This window comes from Neltuma alba, unplaced genomic scaffold (genome assembly GCF_004799145.2).
Source record: "Neltuma alba isolate B1F8T4 unplaced genomic scaffold, ASM479914v2 tig00013522_pilon, whole genome shotgun sequence".
NCBI classification, from domain to species: Eukaryota; Viridiplantae; Streptophyta; class Magnoliopsida; order Fabales; family Fabaceae; genus Neltuma; species Neltuma alba.
The window spans coordinates 186,449-205,790 of record NW_021637740.1 but is presented as its reverse complement, the minus strand read 5'-3'; the positions used below and the strand labels follow the sequence as shown (position 1 = coordinate 205,790).

Genomic DNA, 19,342 nt, shown 5'->3' with positions numbered 1-19,342 from the left:
AACCGCGTCCGAGCTGTTACCCACTCACATGAAGACAATCTTCTTAATTACTACTACTCTCCGGGGGAGTTTTCCACTTTTCCAGGTTTAGTTTCCAGAAAATAGCTTCATATCTCTCTCTTCTTCCTGAGAGCTCCGCGTTGTAGCCACTGCCACTCTGTTCTCTATTAATTTCCTTTTGTTTCTTTCTTGGTTTAACTCTGCTAGATCGATGTGATTTCCTTATCCCTTTCCATATAGGTGGTTCTCTTTTCTTTTTCTCACCTCGTGATTCACATAGTTTACTTTTTTCATCCTCCGGATTATTCCTTCATAAATGCCATTTATTTGAAATGCTTCCACACTTCCACACATAACATGTACGCCCTGTGAAAGTGTCACTAAATAATACTACCTCCAGCTTTAATTATAAGACCCAGTTGACTAATTTGAGAAAATTAAAAAAGAAGTTAAGTTAGTTATTTATAAATAGGTGTTTTCTTTCCTAAAATATCCTTATAATCAACTATATTGACTAGAACTACATTATTAGAAGGACTACCTTGAAAAAAATGCATAAATATGAGAGACAAAGTGGATTGGGGTCTTATATTTATGACAAAAATAAAGTCAAATAGGGTCTTATATTAAGGACCGGAGGTAGTACTACCTCAGGTCTTTATTAAGACTTTGTTTGACTTTTATTTTGGTCCTAAATATATTATCCCAATTCACTTTGTTTCTTATATTTATGTAGTTTTTCTCAAGACAGTTCTTCTAACAATAGTAGTTCTAATCAGTACACTTTATTAGTAATGATATTTTAGAAAAAACAATACTTATTTATTACAAATAAGTAACTTAACTTGTTTTCTTAATCTCTTCAAATTAATCAACTAACTCTTATAATTATGACCGGAGGTAGTATTAAAACAAGTAATTATCCTTTTTTTATTTAATTTATTAGTAGTCAACAATTAGGATGCATCCCGTCCGTGTTTTTATTTTTAAAATAAAAGAAGACTGACGTCCTACTGCCACGTACTTTTACTTTCGTTTTGCCTTTTATTTCAACTCATGAAAAAACAAAAAATCCAATCCGCGCAGCAAGTCAGATCGTGGATATATAACATGTATAATATACAAGGGGTGTTTTGTTGGATGCATTTTGTAGGAAGTTTTCATTCTGATAATACTCCTGTGTGCACGTTTTTTTTTTTTTTCCCAGAAGAAGAGCTTATGAATAGTGACACTGTACATTATTCCAAATATATATATATATAACATATGATCTTTTTCACAAGAGGTAAAACGAGACACCGTTAAATGATGGTCAAAACTGTGGGTGTTCATGAAATCTTTTTTTTCCAAAGGAAAATTTCAGGAGGCAACATGAATCAAGCCTGCATAAGGCGCTTTTATTAAGGCAAAGCGCCATACTGTTAGACCATGGGATCATGAGTTTAGCCCCTTCCTTCAAATGAAATGATTTTTTTAATTAGAAAAACAGGCACCAACGATTTTGGAACTAATTGACATATACTAGATGCTTAATATAAGAACTAGTTTAATACTACCTCCGGTCCTAATTATAAGATCCAATTGACTAATTTGAAGAGATTAAAGAAAAAGTTGAGTTAATTATTTATCCTAAATAGGTGTTATTTTTTCCTAAAATATCCTTACTAATCAAATGTATTGACTAGAACTCTTATTATTAGAAGGGCTACTTTGGAAAAAATGTATAAATATGAGAGACAAAGTGGATTGGGGTATTATATTTAGGACCAAAATAAAAGTCAAACAGGATCTTATATTAAGGACCGGAGGTAGTATATATTCAATTTAGTTATAAATATAAGACCTAAATCTATTTTGTCTCTCATTTATCCATATTTATCAAGATAGCCACTGAATTAGTTTCATATGTTAAAAGTTTCATTAAATAGTAGTTTTAATTAATACAAATGATTAGTAAGGATATTTTAAGGAAATAACACCTATTTATTATAAATAACTAACTTAACTAAATTTTTTTAATGCACTTAAATTAATCAACTAGTTTTTATATTAAGGATAGGAGATGGTGGCTTTTTAATTTGTAATTGATTTTTTTTTTGCCGGCTATTTATAATTGAGATATGTGGTAATGTATTAACAAAAGAAATAGAAGAGACTGCGGGCAGGACTCAATAAAACCGTTAGTCTCTTGAATTTGGTGGCAATGACATTATTGCGCATAATTAATTTCAAGAAGGATGAAGGTATCTTGAAACGAGGCTTGAGCTTCATAAGTAATTATTATCAAATTTTTCAGATAATAATATCTATGAAAGACCCAGTCATAATTGAGCCCGTGCGTGCGTGCGTGTGTATTATAACAAAACACTTCACCGAAACACAAGATCTGCACAAAAACTGACAGAAGGAGAAAAACCGATGGAAACTGAGCGGGCCATTAAGAAAAATCGTGGTAAGCCACCAGGAAATCAGTTGACGTGCTTCCATATATCAAATGAGCCCACCCGCTGCATGTGGTCACAGAAAACAATATCCACGGAATCGGTAGGTTACACTGCACCCGGTTCGCATAAGTTTCCTTCCACGGAATTTTATTTTATGATTATAAAAGGAAGCCGGCTTATGCTTTTGCATGCACTCAAGCACATATGTGAATTCAATCTCGAAAACCGTTTTATATATTTGTTCAAGCATCCAATAATTGAGAAGTTATTCATATAGTAATATATATATGTGTGTATATATGGCTACATGCAACGTGGGAACATACAAGCATGGAAAATATGTGCTATGTGTGGGAAGCAAGAATTATAAACAAAGACGACAGCCAATCATAACTTATTGTTTATGAATTTGAATGCTATTGTTGGTGGCATCGGCGAGACCCGATCAGGCCGCGAGTCCGCTAGAGTACGGAACCCCCGTCTGCGGCAACCAAGCATCCCCCATCAGGAAGTTGGACACCGTGAAATTTGCCGCATCCGTGGCATTGATGACGTGGTAGCCCGGCCACGTCACCCTGTTGCTCGTGTTAGCGCCGGGGCCACTGTTGTTATACTCAGCGTAGTACAGCGTGCTCAGAGCAAAGTCCCCGTTCCACTCGCGCCAACCGGCAGGATTGATCAGACTGTCCATCCATGACTCCATAAATACGGTTCTCGAGTACTCCTTCCATGGCCTCCCGAGGTACGTCTTCACCGACCCTACCGACGGAGCCAGATCATCGGCTGCTTTTATGGTGGCGTTCTGTATGGACGTGCCCGTGTTCTGGTTGGGGTCCGTCCGGCCCTGAGCCGTGATGGCGTTGAACTGACCGCTCATCGGAAGCCGGGGATACAGGTTACAATTTTGCAGAACCACGGCTCCGTTCCCGAATATGAAGTCCACGGTGCCGTATATGTCACATTCTCTGTAGAATTGCCTCATAGAATGTGTGTAAAGCGTGTCTTGGTACCCTTCGAAGCTGCAGCTGTAGAACGTGGACTTGTCCGCTCCGCTTCTCAAGGCAACGGCTTGGTGCTTGCTCGGCCCCGCCGTGTTACGGAATGTAATGTTCACCGCCACGAATCCTTCTGCTACCACGGCTGTAAGTAACGTTCACATGTGTAACAAATTAATCGCGCCGTTAAAACACAACACAGCATAATAACATGCATGTAATCAGATTACAGAGTCTCGCGTGCTATAATAATTACCAAATGTCGCTGAGTTGAATGTTGTAGAACCGTCGACGACGTTGTGATCGCCGGTGATGATGGTGCGGTTGATGCCTTCTCCCACCAACATCAAGTACTTTTTGTTTTTGGCTATGGATACGTATTCTTGGTACACACCCTCGGTGATGAAGATCAAGAAATAACCGTTACCGGCAGCCGTGTTATTAGGGGCAGCATTGATGGCGTCGTTGATGGTGCTGAAGTTTCCGCTTCCATCCTGACTGACGACCACGATGTCAGTAATCGACACACTTTCGTCGTCGGACTGGAGCAGTTTTCTGCCGTGGCGTTTTGCGGAGTCGAAAATGGCCTTTACTCGGGGTGACATTTTCAATGGCAGGCGACCATTGCTGAATTCCAAATGCCTCCCATTGCGTGGCCATGATGTTATGATTTTCTTCTCGGGCACCCAACCTTTGGCGAACAGAGCGAGAGACACGCTGTGCAGTTTGGTGTCGTCGGAGAGCGAGGAAGAAAGATCGTCCTTTACTCTTCGATCCGAAGTGGTGGTTTCAAGGCCATCCTGACATGTTTGCTGGTTGGTCAGAACGGCACTGAACAGGGTTTCAAGGTCTTCGGCTTTGGAAGAAGACAGGAAATCATTAAGATTTTTGACAGCGTCCAAGGTGTCGGATAAGAACTGGAAGTTGAGCTCAGCGAGGAAGCGACAATCCTCGAGAGCTCGAATGGTGGGCTGAGACAGAGAGGATGGAGATCTCAGAATGGAATTCACCTGGTTCAAGAACGTACGAGACTGGGATAAGGACCTTCGAAGCAAAATGCGGCCAAAGTCAAAGACATTGCCATTTGATTACCAAGCACAGTTTTGCAGAGGGAAGGGTGCAAGGTGGAGTCGCAAACAGTGTCCGGAGGGGTTATGAGGGTGGCCACAGGGTTATCTGCTGCCAGAGATAACAATGCGAAGAAGGAAAGCAGAAGGAAAACGGAGCCTGTAAAGCTAAAGAGAGACATGAGCTTGAAAGCCATTGGGGTCTAAGCAAGAGAAGAACTTAGTTGTGATGATGAGCTTGAAATGGCTAGTTTCGTCGTGGTATATATAGGGGACGGGGTCGTGCAGTGTGAGAACTAGATTAATTAATTCACAATTCGTATCGTTTTCGTGATTAAATTGTCATATTGGCACAATTGATGGGAGGCCTACGTGACTCCCATGAACGCAGTCAGCAGCTCCAACTTGCCATTCTAAATAAACTAACATATTGGTTGACAAAATAAACATTAATTAATTACTTACTGTGATCTTTGCACCGACGCATATATAGACACGCACATATTTGCTTTATTCCTTTGAATTAAATTAATGATTTTTTTTTACTTAATTATCAAATAAGATTAGTTTTTGGTGACGTGCTGTTATTCGGCTAGCTATTTGCCCATTGCAATATAATTTTTGCTCGCCAACTGTGCAATTGCCACAAAAGACAGAAGGAGAAAAGTAAAACAAGTGTAGATTAATTGCCATTTAATGCTGACAAAATAATTATGATGCATTCTCTAGTCAATGTGGACAAGGAAGACGACGAGCTTTAATCGGGTCAAGCCTTAAAATTGAATGAGCCTAATTTTTTTTTAAAAAAAAGAAGCAACAGTGCCTGTTTAAAATGGTGTTGACCGAGCTCTTAGGGATGTGGAATTTAATCATCTAACTTCTGAACGAGGTGACTATGAATTCTCAAACCAGCTGTTACAATTATCAGTGTGGTGTAGTGATTCAAGATTTAATTTCACTTTGGGGAACGAAGTGAAAAGAACTGAATGGTTTGTGTAGACGATTCAAATCCTTCACTCTTGCGTTAAGAGTATATCTCATATACAAAGTGATTAAGCAATACAGACATGTGATTATAATTAATCGAATCTCTTGCGTTATTGGCTATTGCAGATATAATGGATGGGAAGATTAGATTACTTTGCGTATCAAACTTTTTGCAGCGGCTGTGAAAACGAAATGTCAGCCACCTTAGTGTCTTTCAGGTATGGGTTGCATGCATCATACATATATTCTTAATTAAGCCGATGATCGAATTAAGAATGACAGAAATATTTTAGAATTGAGTTCATCAGCTTAGCAGCATAGGAACAGGAAATGTAAGAGCATGTATATTTGTACTTTGGATGTTCTCATCAGGGCGGGCAACATGAATGATTGGAAGCGATATGTTAAGATAGAACAATATGAAAAATCCGACACAAAGGAATATTGAACCAACCCAAAAAAAGAACAGAATTAAAAACTAGGGAGAGTTGGTAATGGTCCCCGGCCCTAACCTTCGTGCAGTAGTGTAGAAGCAATTGACCAAGTCTGAGATATATCTTACCCACAGTTTATGCGCGCATTTTGTAACAAAGTCAGAACATTTGCGGTTATAAAAATAGCATCACTAAAGCATAGATTAACAAAGTCTAGTTGCGTTTAATATTTTACATAGCAGCATATTGGGTGGCGAAAAGAAAGGTAACGAAGCTGGATCCCCTGTTGTAATGCAAGCGGTCATAGAATAGATCCTGATGAGTTCTTCTATATATCAAGTTGCAACTGACCACAAAAAGCTACGCTTTCTGCAATTCATTCTAAATTCAAATTGAAAATTGCCAATGAAATTGTGCATATGCTATATTTTTTATTTTTTGAGTGAAATTGTGCAGATGATATTATTTTCTTTGATCTCTCTCTTACTTCTTTCTAATTTTCCCTCCATTTTAGGGTCAAAGTCTCTTTTTTTCTTAATTAAAAAAAAAAGGGGTATGTTTCGGGGAAGGTTCTGGGAATAAAGATTGATTGCTGGAGGGATCAATGCATTTGAATCAATAGTGTAGAGGATGAAGGTGTATCTGCATCCAGCCTGTAGAAAGCTGAACAGAAGACCAATTCAAATTTCAATCACAATCACGCAAAGTCCTCGCAATTTCCCCGTGTGTGCTTATAAAACCATATACGCTTGCAGCTTCCTTCAATACACATCTGTCTCTTCTTCTTCTTTTCTTTTTTGGGCTCAAACATTGCGGCGGCCTGAATAACATCGTACTTGACTATAGTGGTCGATACGCATCTTGTTTCACGGGATAATCTTGTTCTTTAAAAATTAAAATTGTACTGTTAATTAAAAATTACGTTATCTTATTCACTCTCCACCTGAATCAAGTATCACAAAATGTAACCAGTGTTAATCATGTTATAACAAGATTGAATCCAGACAATAATAATAACAAGAACGAAGCTAATCATGAAAGGGATATAAACTAATCAGTTTTTTTTTTTTTAAAGCATATGTATCTTCTTATTGAAAACAATCATATTTCAGACATTATCAGACACTAAATGTAGATACCTCTCTTAACAGGGATTTAAACATTTCTCTTCTACTAAATCCAAACCCTGTTAATCAACCTTTCAACAAAAGATGAAGTACAAACTTGAAATATATGGGGTAAAACTGTAGAAGTTTGAGTAGCATTCCAATAAACTCCCCAGGCACCTATAATATAATCTATAAACCAATTAATAAGGCCCTTTTTAGATAGAGTGATAGAATGATTTTGATCTAATCCCTAATCTTAACTAATCGAGACAGCACATATCATATTCGCAATTGCAACCACAGCGCACGAAATTGAACAATAATATTTTGAACAATCGGAGATGTATATGTCCTGACGTGACGTACATGATTAGGATAGAAAGTCGTCCGGTCCGGATGCAGTGTATCTAAATAGAGCAACATCTTTATTATTGGTGATACTCATGCTTCTCACCAAACATTGCCATTAATTCTGATCCCCCTGCAGGCCCCACAAGAATGTCAATTTACCAATATAATACTCTAGTCCTATTTAAAAATTGCTTTCAACATATTTTATGTAGGTCAAAAAATAAAAAAAATTTTAAACTTCATTAACTCTTATTTAAAATTTAATAATTTTTTAACTTTATTCCTGTTTAATATATATTATACCTCATATAAACAAAATCAACACAATAATAAATAAAGGATAAAATTGTATATCTATTTTCTCTTAGTACTCTATGAATATGACCAAAAAATGACTTCTATAGATAAGATCAGAGGAGTACTTCTTCATGTCACTTCGCTGGAATTAATGCGTCTAAATTAAACACACATATTAAATTATTATGATAAACCACACAAGCTTTCATTTATGTTCAATTTCGCACCTCATTCTACCCAACGCTTCCACTTATAGGGTTTCCCTCTGTATTAGCGGTGAAGTCGACGCATAGACGAGCACTTATATAATCTGCTGATTAAGAGCCGCCTCCTTGCGGCCGCTGAACCACATATTCAAATTACTCGTATATACACTAATCCCTCCCACACGCTCCGTTTGGTTCATAATTCAAATTGTTAATTAGAAGTCTTTTCACGTTGTTCCATCATGTAATATTCAGAAGGCATTCGATTCAAATGGCCAATCTCTGGACATTATTATATATATATGTAAAGCATTCTTATTTGGCGGGAATTTCTTGGGTAGCAACTAAACAAAACTGCAATAATGTTTCGGATACGGCAGTGTATCATGGGCGCATGGCTATTCTGGTCCAGTTCCTGTAATGGACCCTCGAACCACCACCTTTGTTGGCCCACTTTCATATTCTCCCTCCCTCTTGCGTCTTCACCCTGAAAAGCCTACGGCGTGCCCACTTCGTTCGAATAAAGTTGATCACCAACCTTCTCTGCTTTTGCCTTGTTTAATTTTAGCCAAATTCCAAGTTCAATTTATTTATCAGTTAACGTTGATCCTCCTTCCTTCACTCTTGCCACTTCTCAACAGACCGCTGACAATTACTTGTTTAGTTTTGTGAGTACTGATGTAGATACAGATTTTCTTCAGCACCTTCCAATCATGGTCTCCATTATGGACATTTTGCTATGCAGGATTTGAGAGACTTTTATGTTCACAAACCATGTTGCTGTCGGAGATTATGATAATTAGTTTTGAATCTAATATCAGATGTTTCTATAGTTCATGACTTTCTTTATTCATTGATTGCAGGCTTCAATTTTCTCTTGGTAGCATGGAATAAAGAAAGAAGGAGCAGAAGTATCTTTTCCCACGCTCTGCCCACACGAGACAGAAGGCTTTAGTTGTTGTGTCTCACTCATAAAAGCAGAAGCAATAATAGCTTGCCCGGATCTACACATGTTTACATGTTTAAAAGTAAAAGCACACATCTTATTAATCTTCCATAACAACTCCCAGCTAAGAGCTTACAAGAAATAACGAGGCCTAAGGACGACGGTAACAGAAGAAATTACTATAAATCTTTACCTGAGCCAAGTACCACATAACGTACACAGTTGTGATGAATGTCGGTGGACTCCCCCCGCACCTGATTGATTAATATAGCAAGTCCCTACGTCAGCGTGATTTATTTCGAACTTTGTGCAAATCCAAGTAGAACACTTTACTGCTTTAGTTAACGGTATGGAGCATAAATTTAACTGTGAAGAGCCCCTATTTATATCCACGGCATTCCGCACCTCCCCCCTATTCTCACACACTCATCTTCTCTCCGTTGGCTGCATTTTCCATGTCCACCATGCACCACCTCAAGAGAACAACAGTCTCACTGGCCCTTGTTACCCTCCTTTCTCTACTCTTGCTCCTTGTGAAGGCAACAGAATCACAGGAAGCAATGCGGCCACATTCTCAGGAACACCTTCAAGCGGCTCACTCCACCTGCCAAGGAACACTCTATCCTGACCTTTGTGTCTCCACCCTCGCTTCATTCCCTGATCTTGCCTCTAAATCTGTTCCCCAACGCATCTGCTCCCTCGTCAACCACACCATGTACGAGGTCAGATCCTCGTCCTCTAACTGTACTGGTCTGAGAAGAAAGCTCAGAAATCTAAACCCGCTTCAACAGAGAGCCCTCGATGATTGCCTCCAGCTGTTTGATCACACCGAGGAGGAGTTCAAAACCAGCGTGGCGGATCTGTCACAGACACAGATTGATTCCAAGTGCTACCACCACTCGCTGACTCTGCTGAGCGGCGCAATGACCAATGTTTACACTTGCCTCTACGGCTTTGCCGACGGCGACCCCAATGGACACGTGAAACGCTTCATCCAGGACAGCTTGTATCGGATTTGCCACCATGTTAGTAACTCTTTGGCTATGCTCAAGAACGTGCAGAAGGGGGTGAAGAAACAGTCTCCGTCGGAGGCATTCCCGGAGGACGGCAAAATGAAGCATGGCTTCCCGTCATGGCTCACCTCCAAAGACAGAAAGCTTCTTCAAGCTGCTGTTAATGAAACCAAGTTCGATCTGGTGGTGGCCAAAGATGGCTCCGGCAATTTCACCACTATTGGGGAAGCAGTAGCTGCGGCCCCCAACTCCACCAAAACCAGGCACATATCTAAACACCCTTGTCCAATTACATGTGTATTTACGTCTCTCACGTGGCGATGCTGCAACTTCCATTAAATTTTGTGGGCTTCAGTATTGTCTTATTACTGTTATATAAATCAATGTGGTGCTGTAGGTTTGTGATCCACATAAAAGCTGGGGCTTACTTCGAGAATGTGGATGTGATCAAGAAGAAGACCAATCTGATGTTCGTTGGAGATGGGATTGGAAAGACGGTAGTGAAAGCCAGTAGAAATGTGGTAGATGGGTGGACCACCTTTCAATCCGCTACTGTAGGTGCGCTTCCAATCACCTTCCTTGCTTACTATATTTTAATAACACTATTTTGTCATCAGCCTTTGCAACTCGAAACAAGACACATTTTTTATAGAGATTTTTACTGTTCCTTAACGAATCTTGTGGAAAAGACAGTACATGGGAAGTGATTCGTATTAGGTAATTATATTTCGGTAAACATTCGTAAATAAAACAAGAAAGAAGACGTTTCAGACGGATCAGACATCCGTATAAAAAGCCCATGTACGCTACGGACACGGGCTGCACAGGGTTTGTCGATGAATAATGCCTTATCGAAAACCGCGAAGATATTTGTTTAGGGGATGTTTGGATAGAAACCAAACCATGGTTTCAGAAGTGCTTTTACGGATTGCGAAGTAAATATGTGAAGGAGATTACCTCGTTTTGCGGAAAAGTACTTCTGAAACCATGGTTTTGGGTTTCCCAAACACCCCTTTAGAAGTGAACCCACAAGCGTAAATATGATTTCAATGCTTAGTGTAGCAACTAACTAAGCTTCCGTTTGGGGCAATGAATCCAGCATTAAATCTAGATTAAAGAGTGTTTCGAGGAAAACAAAATCATAGTTTTAAAAATATTTTTATAATATACGAAATAAACATGTAAAGGAGTCTAACATATTTTGCTGAAAAATATTTTTAAAAAACACTTTTAATTAATTATTGTCTGTCTAGATATGACTGATGATTCTGGGCTCATGATTTGAGTAGAAAACCGATTAATCATATGGGGAAGCGAATGCTGACAAAAAAGCAACGACAATTATTGCATAATTGCAGATAGATTCTTCTGAGAGCCATCATCTTAAGTAATATTTTCCTGTGAGAATATGGCACGCAAGTTGGTTTTAAATCTTAGAAGGACATGAGTCTTAGCTTGTGAGATTTTCGAGGATTTGCCGCTATCTTTAGGGGCTCGTGAATACATCATGCGTGTTATTGGTCAGTGCGCAGTTGGGTGTCACGAGAGAGAGGAGAAACCAACCTTATCCTCCCCATACCGGACCATCCTTTTCGAGATTGCTTTGCTAAAACCAGTTATTACTACTATACTACTAATTAGGCTTATTTGGGGAAATTCTAGACAGAAATTATGCAACTTATATGTGTGCAAAATTAAGTTTTTTAATTACGGTATAGTATATGCATTTCAGTCGCTTAATTTTATAGAATATATTTAAGGCATGGCTCTTTTCTTTAAGCTTATCTTCTACATCTTAACTTTCCTTCGAATTTTAATTTGACATTTATTTTTATATGTTTCCATTTAATTCGATTACATTTCAGCTCGATTTTTCAATTTTAATACTACTAGAAAATTTGCTTTGCTGATCATGGTCGAGAGTCGAGACAAAGCATTTGGTAAGAAAATCCTTGCCGATCGTTCTTTCGTGAGTCAATTCTAATAGCTTTTATTTTCAATAATCTGGTAGTGTCAAAAGAAATGGGCGATTTATGGAAGTTAAATGAATAAATTTCAATAAATGGAATTAATAAGTAAAAGTGGAACTTCAGATAAAACGAAAGAAGTTACGCATATCGTATGGCTAAATTTAAATAAAAACTAGAGAGGGGGTATATTATGCGTAAACATATCAAGAAGAGCAAAATAGATACACATACCATTGTGATTTTGGAGTCGATGGAACCGCGATCACGATGGCTGCGTTGTCTGTATGGTTTCTTACGAAATGATTCAAGTCCCCCCCCCCCTTTTTCCGTCTAAACATATTGTGATTTTTTTTGTAATTATGCCTCCAATCCTGGCGTACCCAAAAGAGAATCTTAGGGCAAGTAATACTTACGAATACGCATATTCCTAGGGGCATGAGTATATTGGAAAAGAAGCCTGAACTTATAAATCACTGGTTGTTGCTCATCACTATAAAAAGGAGAAACCCCACATGCACGCTGAAGCACCTCAATGATAAAGAAACGAACCGTTTTTCCCTTTGCTTATGCTTTTTTTTTTTTTTTTTGGGGAATCGCCGACACCATACTATAATTCTGAAGGACAAAAAATACTGGGAAATACGTTCCCATGATACAGCCGTAGTAGAGTAGATCGTGTCGGTTGTGTTCAGATGGGCCAAACAACTGGGCCCCCTTGCATAACCCATCTCCTTCTGAGTTCTGACGCCCATTAAATGCGGCCCATTTTCCCTTTCCTTTTTCCCGCGCTTTCTTTGTCGTGGTCTTGGAAGTCAGTACTCACTCAGGCCACTGTCATTTGTGGAAAGTCGACGAGTACTAATTAATAAGTATGATGACGCTGATCTGATAACGGTGGTGGGGTTTGTTGCTTTTATCAGCGGTGGTTGGAGACGGATTCATAGCGAAAGGGATCACCATAGAGAACTCGGCGGGGCCCAGCAAGCACCAGGCGGTGGCCCTCAGGAACGGCGCCGACCTCTCCGCCTTCTACCGATGCAGCTTCGTCGGCTACCAAGACACCCTCTACGTCCATTCCCTCCGTCAGTTCTACCGTGAATGCGACATCTACGGCACCGTCGACTTCATCTTCGGCAACGCCGCCGCCGTGCTCCAGAACTGTAACCTGTACGCTCGCAAGCCCAACGACAATCAGAAGAACCTGTTCACGGCTCAAGGGAGAGAGGACCCTAACCAGAACACAGGCATTTCCATAATCAACTCCAAGGTGGCGGCCGCGTCGGACTTAATCCCGGTGAAGTCATCGTTCAAGACGTACCTGGGGAGGCCTTGGAAGCTGTACTCGAGGACGGTGTACTCAGAATGTTTCATGGAGGATTTGATTGATCCTGCGGGATGGTTGGAATGGAACGGGTCGTTTGCATTGGACACGCTGTATTATGGGGAGTACAGGAACAGGGGTCCAGGTTCCAATACGACAGGGAGAGTGAACTGGAAAGGTTACAGGGTGATCAATTCCTCCACAGAGGCTTCCCAGTTCACTGTTGCCCAGTTCATTCAAGGCCCCGAATGGTTGAACTCCACCGGCATTCCCTTCTTCCCTGGTCTCGCCTCCTGACATTGCACCTCCTCATGCTTCGGATAGCTTCCTATTTAGTACTATTTACTTTCATCGCCATTCTTATGATTTATGAGCTATTCCCCCCCCCCCCCCCAACAAGAATAAAGAAAACAAGTCATGTTCTTCAATACAATAATTGCATTGTTAATTCTAATGAGAAGGGCCCATCTCAAATAAATTATTGAGGGCGAGGCTCTTCTGAGTTACCTCAAATTTAAATAATTAAATCATCATCATGATCCATGAAGCGAGTGATGATGGGTGCGTAGCCATGATCCGTAGAACACGGGGATATATAAAGAGGACGTGACAATGAACAGCAAGAGAAGAGGAGTGCTGATAATGATTTGAAATGCACAATTGAAGATGAGCATGAAACATGGCCATGTTTGGGTACTTGAATCATTCTTGGGATCTTCCCACAAGACAAATTTCATCGTGTTATCTCACACCATTATTCCTCGACTTCTCATCTCCTGCTATCGCGCATCGGGTCCTACTTGTTGCTCTTTATCTGTTCACCGATCTGCCGCACCGGAAAACATGTGAAGCCAATTCTTCCCCTTCCCCGGCCCGCACCCTTTTTCTGTAATTTCACACGAAGCAGCTCAACCACATAATATGCTGTGTTGCATGAGCAATACACAGTAGTACTTCCATAATTTGGGTTTAAAGTTGTTCTCCTCGTCCCAATGAAGCTTAGTGGACTCTTTTTACGTGTTTAATAATCCGTCGGATAATATGTTACGTTGAAATTTAGCTTAAGCTATGGAACGTTTTCCCTTCTCGCCATGTGCTGTAATTTTGAATAGAACAGAATAAGATTTTTAAGTTAACGACCCTCGTATATAGATTGGGGTCAGAATTCAACATATGAAAGATGTGATTTATCCTCAACTATCAAAATCTGTGTGATGGGATGGGGGGAAAGGAATGCGATAGCGGGGAAGGAGCAGGAAAAAGACAGAAGAGAGAAATGGAAGACGGGAATAAATGGCGCCTCAATCAGCAGCATTCAGAAGAGAAAAGTGGGGACAGCTTGCTTATCCATTGGAGGGTATGGGCCTTCAGGAATCTCCAACTTTAATTTCTCCGACAGTCTTTTAATCACAACACATGTTCCTTCCTTCGTTCCGCAGACTGATGATGAGTGTGTTCAATTCATTATGGGCAACCTGTTTTCTCGTTCTACTTCTCCAGAGCTTGGAGCATTTGCCCAAACCACCCCCTTCATGTTAAACTAATCCCATTTATAAACAGAAATCATAAACCTTTACCATTTCTTTTTCATATCATGGTGTACATTTTAATATGTCCAGCCCTTGCTTCTTTGTTTTTTTTTTGGATCAGCTTTTTAGAATTGATTTTATAATGTATAAGATAAATATGTGAGAAGAGTTTTGTTTCGGTTTATATGAAAATATTTTTTTAAAATACTTTTGAGGCCCTCCAAACACCCTCTTAATAATAAAAGTTACAGTAATAAGTACTCCTTTTTTTTCTCCAGTTTCTCATTACAGGGATAAACATGCATCACAAGAACGAGATTTGATTTGTCTAGATTTAGTTTAGACAATATATTTCTAATTTCTTGGTTTTTAAAATTTAAAATGAAAAATATTTACCTTTCACGCATCAACAGTAGACAAGATCATTTTTATCTAATAAACTAAAGATATTAAAGTTATAAGGAAAAGAATGAAATCATGCCTCAGTCATCCAAATTTAACCTGGATAATTTAGATTTACAATAAACAACCCCATATTCGTAAGTCATAACTTGTGCTATGATGTCCGTGAGGGACCAAACTCGCGTGTATGTGTTTTCAGATAAAAAGACCTTTTCCCCCATTTTTTTTTTCTCGTTTTCACATATGTATATGCTATCTCCAATCCTTAATATAAAACCTTATTTAAATTTTATTTTGATTCTAAATATAAGACTCCAATCCACTTTGTTTTTTATATTTATGTATTTTTTTCAAGGTAATCCTTGTAACAATGATAATTCTAACTAATACACTTGTTTAGTAAGAATATTTTAAAAAAACAACATCTATTTATTATAAATAATTAACTTAATTTTTTTTTATTTTTTTAAAATTAGTCAATTAGTTCTTTTTCTTAATAGTTCGTAGTATTTACCATGGGGTGCAAAAGTGTCGCAGAGCAGAAGCGAGAATGGGGACTGTGCCCGTGAGTGTGACAACGTACGGGACCTGATTAAAAGGAATGCTTTCCTTTCATGGTTCCGAGACACTCCAAACTTCATTAGCTCATCTTATCGGGTGACACATTTTGCTCTCTGTATTATTATTTACCTATTACTGTGCCCACAACATACTCCAACTATAATTGTTAATCGTGATGGATGGTTTTCACTTTTCAAGGGCATCTTATAGATTAGTCTAGAAATTATTTTCCCTTTCAGGAGCAATATCGTCCCATGTTCACGCCATTAAAAGTTTCGGATTGAATTCCTAAATATGAAGACTAGAAGTTAATTGAATTGTAGTAGCTTTCAGTGACTGGGGAAGAAAGAATGATATTAGTTGTAATATATTGGATCAAAATTTATTTTCTTTTAAAAGCCGACTACCAAGATATTAAGAGTGCTCCCTTTCTTCTGCATTGCCATTTAGGCCAAACGAAGAAAGTGAAAGTTCTTTTTAATGAATTTTCTAACGAAGGAAAGGCTTTACATAGAACTGGCCATCTGACAACTTTGCCCTGAGTGGCTAATGAATCAATATATAAGTATATAACAGTGTTTTGCGTGGAAAAACAAGGCAGCAAGCTGCAAGCACACATCCAAACACACAAAAGAAAGTAGATTAATTAGCCAAACCCCTGCGTGAGGCATCAGGATGTGGACATAATTATTGATTTAACAAAACAAGACGTCGCAGAGTCTGTAGCCTGATATGCAGCTTTTGCCTTATAAATGGAGGAGGTGGCAGAGTACCAGTCGCTGTTTGGACTGTCCAACAATGACTTTCTTCCTCTTCTTCTTCCTCGTCTCCCTTTTTTCTGCTTCTCACGCCTTGCCTCCCCACAGCCACCATCGTCGCTTTGCCTCTCACAATTACAGAGATGCCCTCTCCAAATCCATTCTCTTCTTTGAAGGACAGAGGTCCGGCAAACTGCCTCCCAACCAGAGGATGACATGGAGGGGCGACTCCGCCCTCTCAGATGGCTCTGCAATGCATGTATATCCCCAGGCCCTCTTTCTTATTGCTTCAGCTCTTAGTGTTTTCGCTTATTTGGGTGTAAACCAACAATGCAGGTTGATTTAGTGGGAGGGTACTACGATGCAGGGGACAATGTCAAGTTTGGTTTTCCCATGGCATTCACAACCACTATGCTTTCCTGGAGTGTTATTGAGTTTGGTGGGCTCATGAAAGGTGAATTGCAGAATGCTAGAGAAGCGATTCGTTGGGCTACGGATTATCTGCTCAAAGCTACTCAACATCCGGACGTCATTTACGTTCAGGTTAGTGAGTTTTCTTGTGTTAACCCATCTTTATCACAGTTTGAGTCATGTGTCATGGTTCTAGTATCCTCATACGTACTGAAAATGATTGGTTTGAGTTTGCAGGTGGGAGATGCTAGGAGTGATCACGCTTGTTGGGAGAGACCGGAGGACATGGATACCCCGAGAAATGTGTACAAGATAGACAAGAACAACCCTGGTTCAGAAGTGGCGGCTGAAACTGCAGCCGCTCTAGCAGCCGCTTCTCTGGTTTTTAGAAAGAGTGATCCCGCCTACTCCAAAGCTCTACTCACTAGGGCTACAAGGGTATGTAGAAACTTAAATCGAAAGTAAAACCACTCCTTGAACATGTTTGTGGTTTTCCTTGTGAAAAAGTTGACGTTTTATCTGCTTGTTGACGTAGGTGTTTGAGTTTGCTGATAAATACAGGGGATCCTACAGTGATGGGCTGAAACCCATTGTATGCCCTTTCTATTGCTCTTACTCTGGTTATCAGGTAGGGTTTCGGTTGTTCCATTTTTCCATTTGAGTTGTTATAGTGGAAAGTTAACTCAAAGCAAAGGCCGTGTTGGAAATATGGCAGGATGAGCTGTTATGGGGGGCGGCTTGGCTGCACAAGGCTACTCGGAAGCCCATGTACCTAAACTACATTCAAGTGAATGGACCCATCCTTGGTGCCGCAGAGTCTGATAACATGTTTGGGTGGGATAACAAGCACGTCGGAGCAAGGATCCTTCTTTCCAAGGTCCAATTCTAATCAAATTTCTTCTGTACTATGTTGTCTTTTCGAAGAAAAGAGCCAGCATTGGCTATGGTTTTAAACTCATGTTTTGTGCTTTGGGCTTCAGGAATTCCTTGTTCGAAAAGCACAGTCGCTACATGACTACAAATTTCATGCGGACAATTTCATATGTTCCATCATTCCTGGGACCTCTTTCTCTTCTTCCCAGTATACCCCAGGTGAGACCATTATTCGTTCTTGATCTGTCGCAAAGTACTCTCAAATGTCCAGTGTGTTAGTGGTCCAAAGTGTAACGGCTAGTTTTGAGAAACTAAGCAGGCGGGCTTCTGTTCAAGATGAGTGATAGCAACATGCAGTATGTGACGTCCACTTCCTTCCTGCTCTTAGCCTACGCCAAATACTTGACCTCTGCCCAGATGTCTGTCACATGTGGAGGAACCACTGTTACTCCAAAGACTCTTCGCAGTATGGCCAAGAAGCAGGTGGAAAGTCAAACCTCATTCATTGTAAATCTGTTGGTAGTTTTTACTGTTGTTAGTTCTACATTGACTGGTCTGGATGGTCGGTTACTTAGGTGGATTACTTGCTGGGAGATAATCCCTTGAAGATGTCGTACATGGTGGGGTACGGCCCAAATTACCCACGAAGGATCCACCACAGGGGCTCATCTCTACCGTCCATCTCAGTGCACCCTGCCAAGATCCAATGCTCCGCAGGCTTCAGCGCCCTGGATTCACACAGCCCCAATCCCAACATATTAGTGGGCGCTGTGGTTGGTGGGCCAGACTTGCGCGACAGGTTCCCGGATGAACGGTCCGATTATGCGCAATCAGAACCAGACACTTACACGAACGCTCCACTTGTAGGTGCCCTGGCTTATCTGGCTCACTCATTCGGCCAGCTCTAATGTAGAGGGAGCAGAATCCCCAGTTTTAATGACCAGTTTTATCCATTTATTATCACCGCTATGTTTGTTTGCCTTGTATTCCTTGGAAAAGCTCGAGGTTAAGAGGGTCCAAGTATAATTTATGGCACAGCCCCCGAACCTCGAAGCTCTTCCATGTTAAGCTCTTATCTTTCCTCGTCTTTGCCAATCCTTGTACGCTCGTCCACCCGTGACCCATTGGCGTTTTTCTATGACTTCTTTTCAAAATAGTAAAAAACTATAAAATTTTTATGAAGCAGAGAAACAAGGAGGTTTTTTTTATGTTTTTAATACGCTAGAAACAGAGAGGTTCTAACTTGCTCTTTATCCAATTACCAGAGCCAAACTTGGTCGCGTAGTGTATGTATTGCCGGCTGCGCGAGGATCAATAATCAAAGAGTTGAGCCCCTACCAGTTAGTCTGGTTGGCACATGGCTCTTGAAATTCCTAGGGAGTTGGAATGAACATCATAATTGATTGGGAATGGCGGCAAAGAAAGAGAAGGGTAGTGTCATTGGAATGAGGAAACGAATGATTTGACTTGAATGGTTGAAATGACGAAAGGAGATCCTTGGAGGGGCATGTGTGAGGAAGTGTTGATACGGTCAAAAAGCTGCTTCAACCGCTGAAACCCTATGGCTTGTGTCAGACGTGTCAGCCGTAGGAAGGTGGACCCCTAAGCTATTCCTCCCATCCCAATTCCCACCCTATCTGCTTTTTTTGCCCTTTAACGGCTAACGGA

General features: G+C 40.1%; 2 protein-coding genes and 1 pseudogene across 2 annotated transcripts; 2 read left to right on the top strand and 1 right to left on the bottom strand.

The window, feature by feature from the left end:
• Positions 1-2,787: 2,787 nt before the first annotated feature.
• Positions 2,788-4,719, bottom strand: LOC114738066 (pectinesterase-like; annotated as a pseudogene).
• Positions 4,720-9,131: 4,412 nt separating this feature from the next.
• LOC114738067 (pectinesterase) lies at positions 9,132-13,627 on the top strand. The gene is made up of 3 exons (XM_028926081.1): positions 9,132-10,112; positions 10,247-10,407; positions 12,740-13,627. Exons 1-3 carry the CDS (start codon positions 9,292-9,294, stop codon positions 13,435-13,437), a joined length of 1,680 nt encoding a protein of 559 aa, XP_028781914.1. The 5' UTR covers positions 9,132-9,291; the 3' UTR covers positions 13,438-13,627.
• A 2,674-nt stretch (positions 13,628-16,301) lies between these two features.
• LOC114738068 (endoglucanase 1-like) lies at positions 16,302-18,637 on the top strand. The gene is made up of 8 exons (XM_028926082.1): positions 16,302-16,649; positions 16,727-16,933; positions 17,039-17,239; positions 17,337-17,429; positions 17,517-17,678; positions 17,782-17,893; positions 17,994-18,157; positions 18,250-18,637. The coding sequence occupies exons 1-8, from the start codon at positions 16,365-16,367 to the stop codon at positions 18,580-18,582; spliced, it is 1,557 nt and encodes a 518-aa protein (XP_028781915.1). The 5' UTR covers positions 16,302-16,364; the 3' UTR covers positions 18,583-18,637.
• The last annotated feature ends 705 nt before the right edge of the window (positions 18,638-19,342 follow it).